Genomic DNA, 13,433 nt, shown 5'->3' on the forward strand with positions numbered 1-13,433 from the left:
GAGACCTGGGGAAAATGCTGAAATAATCCAAGTTAATACTACAGCTTCTGTACTTCAGCAGCTGCCTTTCAATTTATGTCAAGTCCTTACAGAGTTTATACTTAGTAAACGTATCTTCTGAGTTTCACAGAGTCTTAAATTCAATACATTTTTTTCTTCCTTTCCCACACTTCTTGTTTGCGCTTCATTAAACTGTCCTATTACAGAGCTGATTTCCTTCCTGGCCACACTTGCTGGGGTGCTGGATTCTTTCCATGTCTTTAGTCTTCCATAAATTCAAAAACATACATAAATATATATATATATGTAGTTTTAAAAATACCATCTTATAAGAAATAAACAGATCAGATTTCCCACAAATAATTTCTGAAAGAGAAAACCCACATGAGCAAACACTGTCTTCCCAGTGTGAGCCCCATGGAGAAGCGTGTCTGGGGTGGGATGATGTGGGCACTCCAAGTGTTGGTAAGAAGTCAGACAGTGAATATGTAAGGCTTAGCCAGCATGCAGTCTGTCTGAAACAACTCCTCAAGCTTACCACTGTGCACAAAAGCAGCCACAGACAGTATGTAAACACAGACAAGCAAAGCTATATTTCAAGAAGTTTATTTACAAAATGGACAGCAAGCCAGATTTGGCCCAGTTTGCCTACCTCTGGTCTAAACACTCAAATAAGAAGTATAGAATGTCAGACTGAGTTAAAAACCACAATCCAATTATATGTTGACTGACTGGTTCAAAATCAGGAAAGGAGTCCAAGGCTGCATACTGTCACCCTGCTTATTTAACTTCTTTGCAGAGTACACCATCCAAAATGCCGGGCTAGATGAATTCACAAACTGGAATCAAGACTGCTGGGATTCATCAACCTCAGATATGTAAATGATACCACTCTAGTGGCAGAAAGTGAAGAAGAACTAAAGAGCCTTTTGATGAGGGTGAAAAAGGAGGGTGAAAAAGCTGGCTTAACACTAAACATTCAAAAAACTAAGATCATGATATCCAGTCCCATCGCTTCATGGCAACTAGAAGGTGAAAAAGTGGAAGCAGTGACAGATTTTACTTTCTTTGGTTCCAAAATCCCTGCAGACGATGACCACAGCCATGAAATTAAAAAGACGCCTGCTCCCTGGAAGAAAATCTACCACAAACCTAGACAACATATTAAAAAGCAGGCATCATCTTGCCAGCAAAGGTCCATTTAGTGAAAGCTATGGTTTTTCCAGCAGTCATGTACGGATGTGAGAGTTGGACCATAAAAAAGGCTGAGCACCAAAGAACTGCTTTCAAATTGTGGTATTGGAGAAGACTATTGAGAGTCCCTTGGACAGCAAGGAGATCAAACCAGTCCTAAAGGAAACCATTTCCTAAAGGAAATCAACCCTGAATATGGAAGGACTGTTGCTGAAGCTCCAATACTTTGGCCAAGTGATACAAAGGGCAGACGCACTGGAAAAGACCCTGATGCTAGGAAAGACTGAGGCAAAAGGGGAAGGGGCTGGCAGAGGATGAGATGGTTAGATAGCATCACCAGCAAGAATTTGAGCAAACTCCAAGAAACAGTGGCGGACAGAGGAGCCTGGCATGTTACAGTCCATGAGGTCACAAAGAGTGAAATACAACTTAAGAGACTGAACAACAGCAACAATTGTATGCTGTCTATAAAAATTTCACTTCAAATACAAAATCACAGAGAGGTCAAAGATAAAAAGAAGGAAATCAATATCATGTGACCACTGGTCAAAAAAAAGCTGATATAAATCACCAATGCCAAAAAGAGAGGGGAGGACTTTTTCTGGTGGCAATCGGATAAGAATCCACCTGCCAATGCAAGGACAGCAGTCCAATCCCTGGTCCAGGAAGATTCCACACGCCAGGGTGCAGCTAAGCCCGCAACCTGCAGCTGCTGAAGCCCTTGCACCTGGAGCCCGTGCTCTGCAGCAAGGGAAGCCACCACAGTGAGAAATCAGCGCCCCGTGACGAAGAAGCCCCCACTCGCCACAGCTAGAGAAAACCTGTGCAAAGCAACGAAAACCCAGAGCAGCCAAAGAATAAACAGAGATACCACTATGGTTCCTACAGATGAGAAAATAATATGAACACCATAATGCCAATAAACTCAACAAATTAAACTGACAAGGACAAATCTCTTAAAAGAGTATGAGAAAAAGCTCACTCAGGAAAATCAGGTAACCCGATAGCCTGATGTCTAGTGTAGAAACTGACTTCATAATTAAAGCCCTTCCCACAAAGGAAGCTCCAATTCCAGACAGCTTCACTGGGAGTTCTACTAAACATGGTATTATCAATTCTACATAGACTCTTCCAGAAAATAAAAAGAAAGAAACAACTCCCAATTCATTTCACAAGGCTGGCCAAGACTTGACAAAGATGTAACAGAAAGTGAAAACTACAGACCATACCCTTCAAGAACATAGATGAAAAATCCTTAACAAAATGTTTGCAAATCAATCCACATACTAAAAAGGACCAAGTGGAATTTATCCCAGGGATAGAGGTTGGTTTAACAATTTTTTTTTCTTAAAAAAAACAAAAATAAAAGTCATGTAATTCACTAGACTAAAAAAAGAAAATTATATTAATATAGAGAAGTCATCTGACAAAATTCAACCATCAGTCAATAATTTCTGCTCTCAGCAAAGTAAGAATAAGGATCTTTCTCAACCTGAAAAGGGGATCTCCCAAAAACATGTAGCTAACAACTATGCTGCAGGGTAACATAAAGAACATTCTTACATCTATTTTAGGCTTCATTTCAAAAATTTTTTGAAAACCAACACTATCGAAAGGTAGTGAGGATGTGGAGCAAGGGAAACCCTCCCCACTGCTGTCAGGAGTGTGAAATCACACTACTACTTTGGATAATACCAAATCTAGATACTTATCCAAGAAATACCAAAACAGCTGTCCACAAAAAAACACTTTTATAAGAATATTTGAAAAAAAAAGTGCTAGTTGCTTAGCTGTGCCGGCTCTTTGCAACCCCACCAGGCTCCTCTGTCCATGGGATTCTTCAGGCGATACTGGAGTGGGCAGCCATTCCCTTCTCCAGGGGACCTTCCCAACCCAGGATCAAAACCACATCACCTGCAGGCAGATTCTTTACTGTCTGAGCCACCAGGGAAGCCCTCTAAGAATATTTATAAGAACCTTACTCATAATAACCCCAAACCAGAAACGGCCTAGGTGTTCACATTAGAAGAATCAATAACAAACTACTCACAGAATGGGATTCTCCTCAGCAACAAAAACGAGCAGCTACAGAGAAACAACACAGAAGAATCTTCCCCAGGAGCACCTATTATTTCACTCATATAACACATCAGCCAGGCAAATCTCATCCACAGCGAAAATCTTCAGCATGATGGTAACCGGTAGGGTGGGGTGGGGTCTGACTGCCACACCAGGCCCTGTGCCCTGACAGGGGCTTGTACTGCATGAATCAGTGCATTTCCAAACCCATCAACTGGAGACGGCTACGGTGCATCTCACAAACATATAAATTCCCCTCCCACTAAAAGCTGTAAAGAAATACTAAACTTGTGTTAACGATACACCTATGCTGTAAGAGTTTAAGGGCAAATTTATCAATGCCTGAAACTTAGAAATGCATCCAAGTATAAGATAGAAGATGTTCCCTGGTGGTCCAATGGCTAATACTCTGCACTCCCAGTGCATGGGGCCTGGGTTCAATTCCTGGTCAGGGAACTAGATCCCACATGCTGACACTAAAGATCCCACATGTTGCAACTAAAACCCAGTGCAGCCGAACAGATAATTTTTTGTTTAAATAAGGTTGAATGATGGGTGTATATACATACGTGTGTTAATTTTATAGAATTTAAAAAAAAATAAAAATAAAAATTAAAAAAAATTTATAGAATTTAGGTGGGAGGTACATGGGTTTTCATGGTACAATCCTTTCAGTACTTCTATAGGCTTCAATTTTTCATAAGAAAATACTGGAAAAGGAAGAAGTAAGCAGTAATGTTCTATAGCAGGAGATGAGAAGGGTTTAAGGGAAGAAGTGCTTTCCACTGTCAGATGCAGGGAAAAAAGAGCTAGTATGGGCTTCCCTGGTGGCTCAGTGGTAAAGAATCCACCTGCCAAGCAAGAGACATAGGTTCAATCCCTGGGTCAGGAATATCCCCTGGAGGAGGAAATGGCAACCCATTCCAGTGTTCTTGCCTAGGAAATTCCTAGGAAATCCCTAGACAAAGGAGCCTGGTGGGCGACAGTCCATGGGTCAGAAAGGAGTCAGATTCAACTTGTGACTAAAGAACAAGAAAACCCAATTATTAGGAAATAAACAGATTAACTATTTCAATATTTCTTGTAGATTAAGATACCTGGTGTTCACAACTGAACAGTTTGCTGGCTGCACACCAAAATTAAAACAACCTGAGAACTGAACAAAGATACAAAAAGAGATAATCAAAGAAACCAAAAGTTGTTTCTTTGAAAAGATCAACAAAATTTACAAATGTTTAGCTAGACTGACAGAAAAAAGAGAGAAGATAAAAATAAGTAAAACCAGAAATGAAAGTGGGTGTTTTACAACTGACCTTACAGAAATCAAAGGATTAGATGAAAATACTAGCAACAACTGTATACAAACAAAATAGATAAACTAAATGAAATAGACAAACTCCTAAAAACACACTAATTATCCAAACTTATTCAAGAAATAGAAAATTTCAACAGACCTATAACAAGTAGAGATCGAATCAAAAGGCATAATCAAAAATATCAAAACAAAGAAAAGTCCAGGGCCAGATGGCTTCACTGATTAATTCTACCAAATATTTAAAGAAGAATTAACACCAGTTCTTCTCAAACTCTTCTTCCCACAACAGAAGAGGAGGTAACACTTCCTAATTCATTTTACATGGCCAGCATTATCCTAATAACAGAGCTAGAGACATCACAAGAAGAGAAAATTACAAATATTCTTTATGAATAAAAATGAAAACTACATAACGGATACTAAGGAACAAAACCCTAGAGTGATTACAGATTATACACTATGACCAAGTGGGATTTATATCAGGAATGCCAGCAGAGGCAGCATAAGAAAATCTACCAGTGTAATATACCAAAGATAACAGAACAAAGGGGAGAAAACCCCACACAACTACTTCAAGTGGCAGAGAAAGCATCTGATAAAATCCAACATCATTTCATGATTAAGAAAACACTCAGAAAACTAGAACAGAACTTTCTCAGCATGACAAAGGCACTGATGGACACCATGACACTCAACAGTGAGAGACGGAAAGCGTTCCCCCAACACTGCGAACAAGACAAGGACGCCTGCTTTCACCACTGCTATTCAGTATTGTCCTGGAGTCCTAGCCAGAGCTCTTAGACAAGAAAAACAAATAAAAGGTATCTACATTGAAAGGGAAGAAGTATAACTTTCTATTCACAGGTGATACGATCCTATTAAGAATCCAAAGTGGGGCTTCCCTTGTGGCTGCCAATGTAAGAGACATGGGTTCAATCCCTGATCCAGGAAGATCCCACATGCCAAGGAGCAAATAAGCTCGTGTGCCACAACTACCGAGCCTGTGCTCCAGAGCCCGAGAGCCGCAAATACTGAGCCATGTGCTACAGCTACTGAAGCCCCAGCACCTGGGAGCCCATGCTCTCCAACAAGATCAGACGCCACAATGAGAAGCCCGTGCACCACAACTAGAGAGCAGTCCCCACTCTCTGAAACTGGAGAAAATCCGTGTGCAACAGTGAAGACCCAGCACAGCCAAAAAAAAGAATCCAAAAGAAGCTACCAGAGGTAATAATAAATTCAGTAAAAATGCCGGGTACAAAATGAACATACATAAGTTAGTTGTTTTTTATACACCTGTAATGAAAAATCTGAAAATGAATTAAGATAACAATTTCATTTACAATACCATCTAAAATAATAAAATGCCTAGGTATAAATATAACCAAGGAGATAGGTGAAAGCCTTGTAGACTGAAAACTACAAACATTATTGAAAGACATTAAAGACCTAAATAAATAGAAACACATCCTTTATTCATGGGTAGGAATACTGCCAAGATGTCAATACTATCCAGCATGATCTACAATATAATCCCAATCAAAATTCCAATAGTCTGGCAGAAACAGAAACTCCAATCCTTAAGTTCATATGGAAGTGAAAGGGGCCCCTAACAGCCTAAACAATATTGGGGGAAAGAAAAAACAAAGAAGTTGAAGAACTCACACTTTCCAACTTCAAAACTTAACACAAAACTATGGTAATCAAAACACTGTAATACTATTGTAAGGAAAAACATACAGATTAATGAAAGAGAACTGAGAGTTCATAAATAAATCCATGTAGCTATGGCCAAATCATTTTCTACAAAGCTACCAATTCCATTCAATGGGGGAAAATTAGTGAAATAAATGGCTCTGGAACAACTGGATTTCCACATGCAAAAGAATGAAGTTGGACCCTTGCAACACACCATATACAAAATTAATACAGATCAACAATCTAAACAAAAAGAACTACAACCGTAATACTCTTAGAAGAAAACACAGAAAAATTTTAACTTGAATCTGGCAATGGCTTCTTAGATACAACATAGAAAGCACTGCAAACACACAAACAGGACTCCATCAAAATATAAAACTTTAGTGCATCAAAAGATATTAAGAAAGTAAAAAGAGAATGGGAGAAAACATCTACAAATGGGAAAAAACATCTACAAATCATACCTAATAAGGGTTTAATATCCAGAGTACATAAAAAACTACATCTCAGCAACAAAAGGACAAACAATCTGATTTAAAAATGAACAAGACTTGAAAGCAAATCTCCAAAGATATCCAAATGGCCAATAAGTACATGAAAAAATGCTCAACATCATTAGTGGCCACAGTGGCGAGGGAGGGAGGGAGAGAAAGAGGACGAGAGAAAAAGAACAAACAGCAAGGCTGTGGCTAAACTGGACCCCTCATGCATGGCTGGTGGGAACTGAAAAGGGTACAGCCACTTTGGAAAGTTAGGTGGGTCCTCATAAAAGCTAAACAATTATTACATGATCCAGCAAAAAAATGAAAACAGGGCCTCAAACAGACACATATGAGCCAAAGTTCACTACAGCATTATTCACAATAGCCAAAAGACAAAATCAACCCTAGTGTCTATCAACAGATAAACTGATAAAATGCAATATGTGGTTATATAACGGACTGCTGCTGCTGCTGCTGCTGCTGCTAGGTCGCTTCAGTTGTGTCCGACTCTGTGCAACCCCATAGATGGCAGCCCACCAGGCTCCCCCATCCCTGGGATTCTCCAGGCAAGAAAACTGGAGTGGGTTGCCATTTCCTTCTCCAATGCATGAAAGTGAAAAGTGAAAGTGATGTCACTCAGTCGTGTCCGACCCTCAGCGTTCCCATGGACTGCAGCCTTCCAGGCTCCTCCGTCCATGGGATCTTCCAGGCAAGAGTACTGGAGCGGGGTGCCATTGCCTTCTCCTCGCTTGGCCATAGAAGGACTAACATATTGACACGTGCCACAACATGAACCTCAAAAACATTAAGTAAAATAAGCAAGTCACAAAAGATCCAATATTGCAGGCTCCACTCACATGAAATATCTTTAACAGACAAATCTATGGAGACATATAGTAGATTACAGGTTATCAGGGGCTGTGGTGGGAGCATAGGGATTTATTACTTAAGAGTTTCTGTTTGAGATGATAACAACTAGATGGTGGAATCTAGTTGCAAAACAGTGTGAATGTAATTAATGGTACTGAATTGTACACTTAAAAATGGCTAAATGGGCAATTCCCCTGGTGGTCCAGTGATTATAACTCGGAGATTTCAACACTACAGCCAGGGTTCAGTCCCTGGTCAGAGAAATAAGATCCCACAAGTCACACAGCAATGGCAATTTCATGTTAATATCTTACTTTTATAAAAAATTTCTAAGTACACTTGGAAGATTTAAGGGGAAAAGAGATTAAAATAGTTCATTACTTATCTTATACTGATTACATATTGAAATAATATTTGTAACATATGAGGCTAAATAAACTAAATTATTAAATTAAAAAAATAAAGAACTGGAAAAGTCTTTGCCAACACCAAAGAGGCGCTGCAACCACTGCAGGTGCACAGGGTCCTGTGTTCAGACAGGTCAGTGCAGGGTGAGTCCCTGCTATCACCATTTTTAAAATGTTGATAAGTTAACTCTGAATTTGTTTTATGACGTGAAGTCTGACAGGACAACGAAGCGCACACCAGGGGCTTGAAGCTTCAGCTCACACACGGTCCCACCACCACTGTTTCTGGGACAGAGCCTGTCCCTGCTCTCGGTCCCCATACCCTCCAATGCTCCCCTCTCCCACAACCACTCTGAGACTCTCGCCCACCACCTGGGGCAAGAGCTGAGCTATCAGGAGGTCCACATTCCACAGTCACCCTGCTAAAAGCCAGGTTCAGACTTGGGGAGAGGAGGAGGCAAGGTGGTCACCAGCCTCACCCTGGGCTGGCAGCACCACGGTGTTTGGCAGATAACTTGGCACCTAGAGCCCACTCTGAATCCAAGTACCAGAAGCATCCTGGCTCAGAAGCTGAAATCACGTGGGAGCTATCATCTGCCTGGGACAGCACACTTCCCCACATTTTCGTTTTGCACAGGGCCCTTCAAAGTATCTAGCTAGCCTTTAATACAGAGAAGGCAATGGTACCCCACTCCAGTACTCTTGCCTGGAAAATCCCATGGACGGAGGAGCCTGGTAGGCTGCAGTCCATGGAGTCGCTAAGAGGCAGAAACGACTGAGCGACTTCACTTTCACTTTTCCCTTTCATGCACTGGAGAAGGAAATGACAACCCACTCCAGTGTTCTTGCCTGGAGAACCCCAGGGACGGGGGAGCCTGGTGGGCTGCCGTCTATGGGGTCGCACAGAGTTGGACACGACTGAAGTGACTTAGCAGCAGCAGCAGCCTTTACTATAACGGATCAAATGTTGTTAACTTGCACATGTATACCTGTGATGGATTCATTTTGATATTTGGCAAAACTAATACAATTATGTAAAGTTTAAAAATAAAATAGAATTTAAAAAAAAAATAAAATAAAAAAATAAAAAATTACTTCATCTCCCTAGGGGAAAAAAAAAAAAAGAACCTCTTCAAGATACTTTAAGGAGTTGCAGGGTTTAGATCTACTTTTAGAAAAGGAGATAAGGTTCGTGGAAGAGCTTATTTTCCCTCAGGTTTACTTTCAGCCAGGTTTCTGACAAGAACTGTACAGCCTATGATTTGAGGTCCTAACTCTTAGGATGAATGGAGTCATATACACTTTGGAACTCCAAGAAGGCAGAGTGAATTCTCACTATGAAGTCTGAAATGCTGGATAAGGAAACAGAAAGGACCCTGACAGGTGTCAGATAAACGTCCTCCTGTTTCATTTGGTCAGTGTTGGTTTTCATCACTTTTAACCAAGAACTCTAATTACTACAATGGATTAAGAGTAAGTACATTTGACATTAAAAAGTTCTTAATGTGGGATTCAGTGAAAAGAAAACACAAAGCCAACACATGGTTAGAGCATGTTCTGTCTCTAAAAATCTGAAAAGGTATTAATATAACAATGTTTACCATGGAGATTCTAAGGTAACAGCGTACAAGCGAGTCATTTTTTTCTCTATGTTTCTATGTATATTTTCTAATTTTTCTATAATGAACTTTTATATTGCTTGAGTTTTCAGAAAGTCTGCAAAATATAAGACCAACTACAAATTAATAAAAACAAAATTTCCCCCCAAAAGAATTAGTAAAATTTAACCCAATAGTTAATTAACTAAAAATACTGGTATGCCATTCAAATGTCTTACTTTTCTTTTGTGAAATATACATACATCTGTGTCAGCATAGTCTTGGAAAGAAAAAGTTAACAGTCTTGAACAAATTGAGATGAGTAAACAATCTTAGACTGACTAAGGAAGCAAGTTAGTGAGGAATGTCCAGTTTTATGCAATGTCAAAATCAAAGGACTCCAGGATGAAAAACTGTAGTTGTTACTGACATTTTATCTAAATAAAACACTAAGTTTATAACAGAATTCTATTTTAAAAGTGAATTCACATTAAAGGAGACTAAAGAGAGATGACAACCAAAGGCAATACCTGACCTCAGGGACACATAAACAAACAGCATCAGGTATTATGAGAGGTTTGGAGAAAAACAGAGCAGGTAAGATAATGAAGTGGAAAGAGCAGAATTTTAGGGGGAAGATTTTTCTGGGGCAGCAACGTTTGACAAGCAAACTACTTGAGATCTTTTCTTCAGAAAGTTTACTTTAAAGCAAAAATCAATTCTGACCATTAATGAGAATCCTGGTAATTATTAGTCTTTCAGCCCTTTTTTATAAATAAAATCAATCTGGTTCAAAGTCTGAGATTTAAAAATTAAGAAACTGATCTCTTCCTGGGCCAGTAATATCTTGAATCAAATTATTCACAACTCTGAAAAATTCAAAGCAGACACAGTCCCTATTTTCAGTAGTTATGAATTAAACATGCACAGAATGGCTATAAAGCTACATAGCAAGCTTTATTTAACAATTTTTATTTCTTTATGCCAGCCATATATTCTCAAGTTATAATATTATATGAGAACAGAGTTCATCATAAAGAATGTGACTGTGACTTTAATTTTTTCAACTTTTGTAAGACTGCATGTATTAAATTCACAAATCAAAAAAGACAAAAGAAAACAAACAACCCTACTGTACAAGTATGCATCCCCGTTTGGGATTACTCTAATACTGAAAAACTGATTTAGTCTTTTTCTGTTAAAAAAATTTAAGTAATTCAACATATTCCCCTCAAAGATCAAAAACAAATATATGCTGCAACTAACGGCTGTATATTGTCACCCTGCTTATTGAACTTCTATGCAGAGTACATCATGAGAAACGCTGGGCTGGAGGAAGCACAAGCTGGAATCAAGATTGCCGGGAGAAGTATCAATAACCTCAGATATGCAGATGACACCACCCTTATGGCAGAAAGTGAAGAGGAACTAAAAAGCCTCTTGATGAAAGTGAAAGAGGAGAGTGAAAAAGTTGGCTTAAAGCTCAACATTCAGAAAACTAAGATCATGGCATCTGGTCCCATCACTTCATGGGAAATAGATGGGGAGACAGTGGAAACAGTGTCAGACTTTATTTTTGGGGGCTCCAAAATCACTGCAGATGGTGACTGCAGCAATGAAATTAAAAGACGCTTACTCCTTGGAAGGAAAGTTATGACCAACCTAGATAGCATATTCAAAAGCAGAGACATTACTTTGTCAACAAAGGTCCATCTAGTCAAGGCTATGGTTTTTCCAGTGGTCATGTATGGATATGAGAGTTGGACTGTGAAGAAAGCTGAGTGCCGAAGAATTGATGCTTTTGAACTGTGGTGTTGGAGAAGACTCTCGAAGAGTCCCTTGGACTGCAAGGAGATCCAACCAGCCCATCCTAAAGGAGATCAGCCCTGGGCGTTCATTGGAAGGACTGATGCTAAAGCTGAAAGTCCAATACTTTGGCCACCTGATGCAGACAGCTGTCTCATTTGAAAAGACCCTGATGCTGGGGAAGATTGAGGGCAGGAGGAGAAGGGGACGACAGAGGATGAGATGGCTGGATGGCATCACCGACTCAATGGACATGGGTTTGGGTGGACTCCGGGAGTTGGTGATGGACAGGGAGGCCTGGTGTGCTGCGGTTCATGGGGTCGCAAAGAGTCGGACATGACTGAGCAACTGAACTGAATGACCCTCTTAAAGTAACTAAAAACTGGAGCCTAAAGCAGTCACTTTAAACCATAAAGACATAAATAAAAAGGAATGCTGTTCCTGGGCCTCATTTTAAGAGGCAGAACTTTCCACCTTGAAGCATCTGACCTGTTCGAAGTCCCGTTCAGAGTCCCACTCAAAGAGTCCCCCTCAGCCCAGGGCTTCCGGGGTTACTGTCTTCTCTTCAACCATTACGCGTGTCCTCTTACCTTCAGCAGCTCCTTGCAGCTGTCAAGCCCAATGTCCACAAGAATGCTTTTCACCTTTTTCCGTACCTTCCTGATGTTGTCAAGATTCTCCACGGGAATTTGAAACATTTTTGAAATTTTCCTTTAAAGGAAAGAAAACAAAATTATAATAAGTGTATACACACACAGACACACACACACACACACACACACACACACACACACACACAAGGCGCTAGTGGTAAAGAACCCGCCTGCCAATGCAGGAGACATAAGAGACATGGGTTCGTTCCCTGGGTCAGGAAGATCCCCTGAAGGAGGGCATGGCAGCCCACTCCAGTATTCTTGTCTGGAGAATCCCATGGACAGAGGAGCCTGGTGGGCTATAGTCCATAGGGTCAAAAAGAGCCAGACACAACTGAAGCAACTTAGCACGCATCCATATATACACACATACATGTATGTGCATAAAATTTTTAAAAACAGGGTAGGTAAAGAAAGCAGAGTAATTTTCAACAAATTATTCTGGGACAATTAGATTTCCACAATCAAAGAATAAGTTGGATTCTTTCCTATTAGTATACACAAAAATTAATTCAAAATGAGTCCTATACATCCATGCACAAGTGAAAACTTCAAAACTCTCAGAAGATAACACAGGCATAAATTTTCATGACATTGGACTTGGCAACAGGTTCTCAGATATGATATCATAAAACACTAGGAACAAGAGAAAAAGTAGCTAAGTTGGACTTCATCAAAATGAAAAACGTACATGCTTCAAAGAAAACCATCAAAAAAATGAAAAGAGAATCCACAACATGGGAGAAAACATTTGTAAATCTTATTTCTGATAAGGAACTTATATCTAGAATATATAAAAAAATCTCCGATGACAATAATTAAAGAACAAATATGCCAACTTAAAAACAGGAAAAGGATCTGGATATTTCTACAAAGACAATATACAAATGGCTATTAAGAACTTAAGAATATGCTAGGCAACATTAGCTATGGGGAAAAGCAAATAGAAACCATCATGAGATAACTCGTCACACCAACTAGAATGGCTGTCAATCTTAAAAGAAGTAGCAGTAACAGTGCTGGCACGGATGTGAAGAAAGTAGATCCCCCATACACTGCTGGCAGTAATGGCAGAAAAATGGTGCAGCCGGTCTGGGAAAGTCCAGCAGGTCCTCAAGGATTAAACATGTAAGTACCATATGAACCAGCAATACCACTTGAGAGAAATAAAAAACCTGCATCCAAACAAAAGCCTGAACAAGAACGTTCACAGCACCATTACTTGTAACAGTCAAAAACTAAAAAGCGCAAATGTCCATCAACTGATAGATACATAAAATGTGTGTATCGGAAGAATGGAATATTATTTGGCCATAAAAAGTGAAGTA

The 13,433-nt window shown here is 39.7% G+C and overlaps 1 protein-coding gene across 4 annotated transcripts in view; it reads right to left on the minus strand.

The window, feature by feature from the left end:
- The window catches only part of ADNP2 (ADNP homeobox 2), a 32,657-nt gene that overhangs the window by 9,689 nt on the left and 9,535 nt on the right, over positions 1-13,433 (minus strand). For all 4 annotated transcript variants that reach the window (XM_070778609.1, XM_070778608.1, XM_019986820.2 and 1 more), the window contains exon 2: positions 12,043-12,163. In XM_070778609.1, coding sequence (XP_070634710.1) covers positions 12,043-12,150 — 108 coding nt within the window. In that variant the 5' untranslated portion in view covers positions 12,151-12,163. The remainder of the gene's footprint in view (positions 1-12,042; positions 12,164-13,433) is intronic.

The sequence above is a fragment of the Bos indicus genome, chromosome 24 (genome assembly GCF_029378745.1).
Source record: "Bos indicus isolate NIAB-ARS_2022 breed Sahiwal x Tharparkar chromosome 24, NIAB-ARS_B.indTharparkar_mat_pri_1.0, whole genome shotgun sequence".
Taxonomy (NCBI): domain Eukaryota; kingdom Metazoa; phylum Chordata; class Mammalia; order Artiodactyla; family Bovidae; genus Bos; species Bos indicus.